Source organism: Aulonocara stuartgranti, assembly GCF_965226115.1.
Source record: "Aulonocara stuartgranti genome assembly, chromosome: 1".
In the NCBI taxonomy this organism is placed as follows: Eukaryota; Metazoa; Chordata; class Actinopteri; order Cichliformes; family Cichlidae; genus Aulonocara; species Aulonocara stuartgranti.
Window position 1 is genome coordinate 12,288,193 of NC_138939.1, and position 9,306 is coordinate 12,297,498.

A 9,306-nucleotide genomic window follows, 5' to 3' on the forward strand; every position below is an offset into this window, starting at 1 on the left:
ATCTTTTGTATATGGTCTATTCTTGTGAGTCAAAGGACTTCCACATTTGCTCATCCATATCTTGCTTGCTTACATTTTATTCCCAAGTCAAATGTTTTGATGTTAAATGTGAACATTACATATTGAGGTAGATATAGTTTGACAGTAGATGTGTCTCATAGGCAATCTTGGACTTGGAATGAGATTAGGGCTGCATTTAGCCTTGAAAAAACTAAGTAAAAAGTTGATTTAAATGGAAACCGTGGCGCATTCAACTCTCTCTTATGTCATACCTCTGGCACCTGACCCCTGTGTGCACTGCTCCCATTTATTTATAACCCTGAGCTGACTGAGCAATAAAAAATATACCTCAAAGCTGCTGGCAAATTTCAGGTAAACATATTATTCATTCTGGAAACTTAGCAAAATGCAACGATTGTTCTCAGATTCCACAATTGCTTTTTCAAGCAATTTTTTTTTCAGAAACTAGGACTGCTGTGGAGAACAAGTGCATTAAAGTCAGGTTCGGTGTCAAGGGGAGATGTGATTGACACTGAGACACTGAGAAGGGATCTGTATTTGGATTTGTTAAATTTCAGTGATGTTCTTTTCACATGTCCAGGTAGATCCAAAGAGAACCAATATCTTCTCCTTATGCATGGAAGGTTCTCCTCTTTGAAAGAAGAATAAAATTTTATGTTGCCACTTGAATAGGTTTCATTTAAAAAAAATCATTTTAAAGAAGTTTCCCCTGCCCTATCAGACACTTTTAAAACAACTAGTATTGTTATAAAATCAATTGGTAATGCTGAAGCTGTGGAAATCACTGGTTTATGGTATTGACTAGATTTATTTATTTGTTTGCTTTGCACATTTCTGTTAAATGAGGATTAAAATATAGGGTTAAGCATATGCAAACTGTGATGCAGCAAATGCTGCTGGCAGCTCTTCACACCTTAAAGTCAGATTTAAAGTGAGCTCAGGGACTTTTTTCCACTTTCAGCCTTCAGATTGATCCAATTATTGATCATGCTGTACAGAAGCCAAAACATTAATAGAGAGACAAAGATGACCTTTCAGAAGCAGCTTTTGGTTTTAAGAATTAAATCAAGGCTTATGTTTTAATGGTCACTGGGGCATATAATCTGCACTCATACAACCACCGGTCAAATAAAAAAAGAAAAAACAGACAAAATAATTTTTCTGTGAACAGCGCATCTCAAAATCTTCAGATGTTTGTCACGCATAATGTTTCTAAGCCCCAGCTGTCTTTCCCCGATGATCTCATGAACCATTTTTATGAGATGGGGCTGACTGGAGGGTATCACACCACAACTCTCATCCAAACTATAGTTTTTTTGTCTGCCTTGTCATCATTCATCACAGTTATGCGTCCTAACCACTTGAGTGGGCTGTTGGCTTATGAGGTCAGACCCCCCATCTCACACGTCTCTGATTGGTGTGTATGGATAAGGGCGGAGCATCTGGAGCAGAAGAGCCGGACGGCTGAACCTGCGGACTTTGTAAACTTGCAGCAGTATACCTGTGGAAGACGGCATCACTCCATGTAAGTTTGTCTTTTTTTCATTTTTAATAGCACGCTGTCTGTTTTGTTTATTGAATGAATTTATTAAGAACGATTTTAAAATGATGATTTTTACGCATTGCTTTTTGTTTTTTGTTTTTTTGTTTTTTTAAACAAGTCTGTAAAATAACATGCCTCCAGTGAAGGTTACCAGTTTAATACAAAGCACAGCACTGTACAGCTGCAAAATGTCCAGTGGATGTGGTGTTAATCTCGTTTTGGGGCTCCAGATCCTCCGGATAAACAGTGCACGGTGTCTTCTAATCAGTACCTCTTATTTTAAAAACAGAGAACTCTGATAAGATGTGCGCAGTAAAGATTTTTAGGTCTATTTGGATATAAGGACGCCGGATTCGTCGATTTACTAACTACAAATAGGATTATACTGAAACTGTTTTTATATAACTCACAATGCAGTTGTGCGTGTAATATTTCCTGTTTTATTACAGCTATAAAACACATGCACATTAGAATATAACATATTGCTTATTTTGCTACTGACGCAAAGCAGACATGATGCTGGTGAGGCCTTTCATTCATTTCATTCATTTATTTATTCATTTTCAGGCACAACAAATACCTATATTGAACATAAAATACACAAAACAAAAAACAAAACTTGCCTGAAAAAGGAGTGGGACGAAGAAAACTTATTAAATCCCACCCCTATACTCACTCATCAACAAAAAAAAACAATAAACTTCCCGCAGCTACGCCCATCATTGCATACAGACCCATCAACAGCCCCGGGCAGATACAAGCATCTAAGCGGCAGCTCGCAACCAACAATTAGAGCCTTCATAACTGAATACAGAATATATAAATTATAAATTGCATTACCACAGGTAACAGGCAGTAATAACTACAAGTAACAGACACACATACATATACATACATATATATCTACACACACAAGTACATATATGTACATACATACGCACACTTTATTTTTTATTTTTTATTTTGGAATCCATACCAGCAATGGTAAGAGGACAGACATTACAGAGCACACTAAAACCCATCATTGAGTATACTGTGACCAGACCAACTGTTTGTAGAGAAATTTAAATCTATGAATATTTTTGCATTGTTTCAATTGTAAACTCAGACTGTTCCAGATTTTCACACCACATACAGACACACAAAAGCCTTTACGGGTTGTTCGAGTTCTGGGTAATTTGAATTCTCCAAAGCCTCTCACATTATAAACCTTTTCTCGAATTTCAAATCTAGTTTGTAAATTTGCCGGTAAAAGTTTAGTAAAAGCTTTATACAAAATTATGGATGTATTGTAATTAACCAGATCCTGGAATTTAAGTAACTTTGCCTGAAGAAAGAATTTGTGAGTATGATCTAGATAACCAGCCTTGTGAATAATACGCAGTGCTCGTTTCTGTACTGTGACTAATGGATTAGTTGTATTTTTATATGTATTTCCCCACACTTCCACACAATATGTAAGATATGGAAGAACCAGGGTACAGTACAGAGTACGAAGTGCATCTTTATCAAGGAATTGTTTCACTTTGTTCAAAACTGCGAGGCTTCTGGAAATTTTGGTTTTTATGTGTCTGACGTGGGGTTTCCATGAAATTTTGTTATCAATTATAACTCCCAAAAATTTGTTTTCACTCACATTATCAATTGGTACACCTTCAATGATAATTGGTAATTCTATATTATATTTTAAATTACCAAAAAACATTGCTTTAGTTTTATTTATATTTAATGATAATTTATTTATGTCCATCCATTTTTTTATTAATTTTAGCTCCCTGTTTACAGTCATTACAAGATCAGTATAATCATCGCTACTGAAAAATATGTTGGTGTCATCTGCGAACAGTATGAGTTTAAGTACTTGAGAAACATCAAAAATATCATTTATGTATACATTGAAAAGTTTTGGTCCCAACACTGACCCTTGGGGAACACCACATGTAATACCAAGTTTCTCTGAATGGTAATGCCCTATGCTAACATATTGTTCCCGACCTGTTAGGTAACTTTTTAACCAGTTACCAGCTTTCCCTCGAATACCATATCTTTCCAATTTATCCAGTAAAATTGAGTGATTGATTGTGTCGAAGGCCTTTTTGAGGTCAACAAAAATACCAACTGCATATTTATTTTTATCCAGTGTATCAGTAATTTCTTCTACTGCCTCAATTATTGCCATTGAAGTGGTTCTTTGCGTTCTGAAACCATACTGACCAACATTTATTATTTGATGTTTTTCAAGGAATTTTTCTAATCTTGAATTAAAAAGTTTTTCTAGAATTTTTGAGAATTGAGGCAGTAGAGAAATAGGCCTATAATTGGTAAAACTGTGTTTGTCATTACTTTTATATAGTGGTATTACTTTCGCAATTTTCATTTTTTTTGGAAAACAACCGGACTGAAATGATAAATTACAGATATATGTTAAGGGACTAGCAATATTCAGAATAACCTGTTTAACTACAGACATATTTATGTCATGATAATCCATTGAAGACTTACTTTTACATTTTAATGTGATATTTATTACTTCTTGCTCATTTGTAGCTGAGAGGAACAGTGAAAAGGGATTTGATTTTATATCAAATCCCTTTATATTTATATTCACGCTGTTGTGAAGTTTCCTTATATTTTATGGTCTTGGCTGAACTCTTAGATTTAAACGTTTCATGGTGTTATGCAGGTAGCATCACTGTAATGTTTCATATTTGGTAATGGGGCTCACAAAACACCATTTAATGATATGGTCACCATGATGTTTTTCTTTTTCTTTTTAAATGCTCCTGATTTAATATTTAATAATATACAGTAATCTTCATTTTTGCTTTGTTTTTTTCAAATCTGTCTTCGGTTTTTAAAGAAATTCTCGGTAAGCTTTTGGTGAATATTAGACTTCTTGTGTGCACTCTGGGAAAACATGAAAGCACATTTGTAGAAAAGTTTCAGCTATTGCATTAGCTGACTTTGGTCCTCACAGTCTGTTAGCTCCATCTTTCCAGCTCAGTGCACATTGGGCGTCCATACATGCATATTACTTCCTCTTGATGTGCTGCCATTATTTATGGGCTGTTTGTGTTTGTCTTGTAACACACTTATTCTGGTCCCTTGGTGATTCCTTTTTATTGCTTTTCTCCTATTTCTAGTGTTGACCTTCATGGTGGATGAGCACAATGTTCCTTCCCCTGAGCTTCAGAAAATGAACGCCTCTCTGTGTGACCCTGCAGCCGTTATGTATCGACTGGTGGCAGACCACCAACTTGATACCAGCTGCAACTGCTCCTCTGCCCTTTCAAACTGGACAGCGAGGGGCATGGCCCCTCAGCTGCCCACATTCAGTACAGCGGCGAAAGCGAGAGTGATCATCACCTTCATCCTCTGTGGCATATCTGCCTTTTGTAACCTGGCAGTGCTGTGGGCGGCTCGCATAGATGGGAAACGAAAATCCCACGTGAGGGTGCTGATTGTCAACCTGACGATGGCGGATCTGCTCGTGACCTTCATCGTGATGCCCGTAGATGCGGTGTGGAACATCACAGTTCAGTGGCTTGCCGGAGACTTTGCCTGCAGGCTGCTGATGTTTCTTAAGTTGCAGGCGATGTACTCCTGCGCCTTTGTCACAGTTGTAATCAGTCTGGATAGGCAGTCAGCCATCCTCAACCCTCTGGCCATCAATAAGGCCAGAAAGAGGAACAGAATCATGCTCACGGTGGCTTGGGTTATGAGCGTTGTGCTGTCTGTCCCTCAGGTAAGGACAGGCATTCCCGCTGATAGCAGAGGCAATGATCAGGACTAATTTGAATTCAATCAGGCCATTAAACTGCTTCTCATCCTCTCTAAAGGAGGTTTAACTCCACTCCCTGCTTTAGTACAATCTTTCATAAATAATAATTTTCAGAACAAAAAGTATAGAGGCAGTCCTGAATAAAGAGCTCCCTGTGACACATTCATCCCAGTGTGGAAAACTGCTGAAAGAAGCACCAAAGTCAACAGTAAGGGGTCATTTACTCAAAGGATAATGTAGCTTTATTTATTTTTAAGAAAATGAACAAATCCCACAATCTATCCTGGTTACGGGTATTGTATCACAGACCCAGCATGAAGCTGCTGTGTTCTTGTTGTCCAAGAACACATAACAGAGGGATACTGTTGCATTTGGAGTGCAGGTAGCATTTTTCTTTGTGTTTGTGAGAACATCAGCTGAATGAGCCTGTTATAGTTTTTTCATTTCATTCTGTTCATGAGTCACAAACTGACTTTAAAAAAAAAGAAGGTATTGATTGCAATCTGTCCTTTTTGTCAGTGTTTCTTAGCACCTGTTAAAATCATCGAGTAGGTGTGTGGTGTTTGAACCTGCAGGTGTGCGCTGCGTAATTTGAAACAAAATCAAATTAAACTGTTTGTGTTCATAGAAGGAGGACACACTGGTTAGCACTGCCAGCTGAGTAATTTCTGTGTTGTTCTCCCTGTGCCTGCATGGGGTTCCTTCAGTTTCCATCCACAGTTCAAAGACAGGCATGTTAAATTAACTGGTGATGAAGCCTAAGGATAAGAGATTTAAATAGATCACCCTTCTCTAAGAGAAGAAGAAGTTTTTTGGATTAGGCTCAAATAAATTAAAGGTCTAAGAGGTGTAATTATACAAAACTGCTTTTTAAAATAAATAATAAACCTTTGTTATACTCCGTCCAGTTCACGCTCAGAGTCAGCACTTGCATATGCACTATAGAATTATGGCTAGTTAAGGACAGCAGGGTTAAAACCAGTTAACTATAGCTTCATTTCACAGGTTTGCATGGCTTATTCCAACTTTTGTAACACCTTCTAAAGGTTCATGAGCTCCCTGAAAACAGGATGGAGATAAAACTTTGTCAGGCACAAGCAGTAAAAGATGTTATTTAGCGCTCTGAGAGACAGTAGCTTGGTAAAATGTATTATCCTCATATGATCAAAATCCAACTTAGTAGTAGTTTTCTCTTTGCAAATAACTGTAAACAATTTTTAAAAGTCAATGTGACATTAGCTCAGCAGGGTTAATTCATTCTCACTTATTTCCAGTGGTATGTTGCCAGTATAATTTTCACTAATTTCTGCTACAGAAACAATACAAAATGATGAACTATCAGCAGGACTTAAAGCCACACAAGGCTGATTTTGAACCGGGGTAATCTGACCCTTGAAGTTTCTTCCTGAAACATCCATTCCCAGCTGTTTGATGTGTAAAAGCAGCTGTGAACAAAGATATCAGTAAACCTGTGAAAGTTGCTCGTGTGTTACTTCATATGACTAAAAATCATTTTCTAAATGTCACATTTTCCCTCCTCAGATGTTCCTTTTTCACAATGTGACCATCATCCATCCCGAGGACTTTACTCAGTGCACAACACGGGGGAGCTTTGTCACCCACTGGCATGAAACAGCCTACAACATGTTCACGTTTTGCTGCCTGTTCCTGCTGCCGCTGGTCATCATGATTACCTGTTACACCAGGATCTTCTGTGAGATCTCCAGACGACTGAAAAAAGACAACTGTAAGTTTCAGTTTAGTTTAGATGTAAAGAAGAAATAATCTATTAAATATTAAATGAGCGGCAGTCTGACCAGCCATAAATGCCATAAGTGTCTCCAGGTGAAGAATCCTCATACTGGTGATCCCCCTACATATTTGAGAACTACCAGCTGAACTCCCAAAAGAACGAAACAATACAGGAGGGCCATAGAAAGACTAGAAAGGGGGAGGAGCAGACAGGGAAAGAGTAAGAGAACTAAACAAATAACAAGATCGCTGTAGAAGCTAAAGCTGAATGAAAAAACAAGAATTCAATGACTAAATCATTCATGAGTAAAGTTGGCAAAGGCCTTTGACTATCCCTTCAGTATCACAGTACTCTCAAAGTGAACATCTGCTTACCTCGAGCCAATAATTAATCAGAAATAATAACTTAAAAAACAATAAAGGTTTGTGTTCATAGCATTTTCAATGTGCACTATATTTTGTTTCTGTCCTCTGTTCTGGTTCCAGTACCTTCCAGTGAAATGCACCTGCGGTGTTCAAAGAATAACATCCCGAGAGCCCGGATGAGAACTCTGAAAATGAGTATTGTGATTGTTCTGTCTTTCATCATCTGCTGGACTCCATACTACCTGCTGGGCCTGTGGTACTGGTTCTTCCCTGACGACCTGGAGGGGAAGGTTTCCCACTCCTTAACTCACATCCTGTTCATCTTTGGGCTTGTCAACGCCTGCCTGGACCCACTCATCTACGGCCTATTCACCATCCACTTCAGAAAGGGGCTCCGAAGGTTTTATACCGGCACCACCACATCGGCTGATCTGGAAAACAACACGGTCATAACTGGGTCTTTTAGTTGTGCTGCCAACTCTTTGTCACTGAAACGGGAGGTGAGCCCTGCCAGCCCTGAGAGGCTTCTGCTGTGCAAAGCAGAGTGGACCCCACCGAGGAGCAGCTTTCTAACAGCTGACAACGACACAGACAGAAAAACTCACCAGTCCAGTGCTGAGAGCATGTTATGAGAAGAATATAGTATTGGTTTTACTGTTTTATTTCCTCATATTTATTCAGTGTAATGCTCTCATATGTAGGGTACTCTCATTCTCTTACACTCTTAATTAGATACACCCGTTTAACTGCTCAAAAACACAAATATTTAATCAGCCAATCACATTGCAGCATTTATGGACGTAGACATGATCAAGACGAACAGCTAAAGTTTTTCAACTGACCATCACAATGAAGATGACAGGTGACTTTGAACTTTGAATTTGAACATGGCACGGTTGCTGGTGCTAGTTAGAGTGTTTAAGAAACAGTTGGCTTTGAATCTCATCATAGATGTGTAGCTGACAAATGTGCAGCAACTGTGTGATGGTATGGACCAAAATCTCTGAGGAATGTTTCCAGCACCTTCTCGTATCTGTGGCAACTTTGAAAGGAAGTGAGGGTACAATCCAGTACTAGTCAGGTACCAATCGGAATACATAAAGTGGCCAATGAGAGTATGTATAAAATACAAAGGCCAAAAATGGCCGAATGCTGGAATATTGATAATTTTGTATGATATTGGGAAAATCTTCAGAAAATAAACAGTGATCATATTACAGGATTAAAATCAATGCTTTGTAAGATCTCAATGAATAAAATCCAGCTGTGTCAGAGTGAAGTTTGTTTTGATTTTTTTTTTTTAAAACAAGCCAGGCTTTTAGTTGGGTATGCAACTATTAAACAGTCCAATAGCAATTGCAGACAGTATTTGATGCCCAAATAAGAGTAAAGAGACTGTCTGAAATTTGGTCCTACAATATAAGCAATTTAAAAAAATCACTTTGATCATTGCAGTTCAGTATTTATGGTCCAGTTTGTGCCAGTGCATTGCCAAATATTAGCCACCATAATATTTTGTATTTTTTAAGATTTTTTTTTAGATAAGTTATGCTACCTGGTGTTTTTAAACACAAAATAGAACTTTTAAAAATGCATTTAAAAAACTAACAACTTTATATATTTCTCAAAAACTATCTTTCTACCAGTCTTTAAACATATCATCTGCAAATCTCATTTCAACAATAATATTTGCACTTCCTGCAGGAGTCTTGAGAACTGTTAAGGTCATGGAAATAAAGGACTGTTTGTATTTTCTGTAAATTACAATTTGTGACCATCTGACATTAAATGTATTCAGCTAGTGGAGTGACTTTTGCTGCTGGAAATGTCTTAAGTAAAAGAA

The 9,306-nt window shown here is 37.7% G+C and overlaps 1 protein-coding gene across 2 annotated transcripts; it reads left to right on the top strand.

The window, feature by feature from the left end:
* The first annotated feature begins 1,477 nt into the window (after window positions 1-1,477).
* On the top strand, window positions 1,478-8,742 carry LOC309704602 (gonadotropin-releasing hormone II receptor-like). Of its 2 annotated transcripts, none has more exons than XM_082529862.1 (4): window positions 1,478-1,546; window positions 4,708-5,309; window positions 6,888-7,092; window positions 7,584-8,742. In XM_082529862.1, exons 2-4 carry the CDS (start codon window positions 4,719-4,721, stop codon window positions 8,093-8,095), a joined length of 1,308 nt encoding a protein of 435 aa, XP_082385988.1. In that variant the 5' UTR covers window positions 1,478-1,546; window positions 4,708-4,718; the 3' UTR covers window positions 8,096-8,742. The 2 variants fall into 2 exon arrangements, with proteins under 2 accessions (XP_082385988.1, XP_082385989.1); XM_082529863.1 differs by having other exon boundaries at window positions 4,708-5,084.
* Window positions 8,743-9,306: the final 564 nt, after the last annotated feature.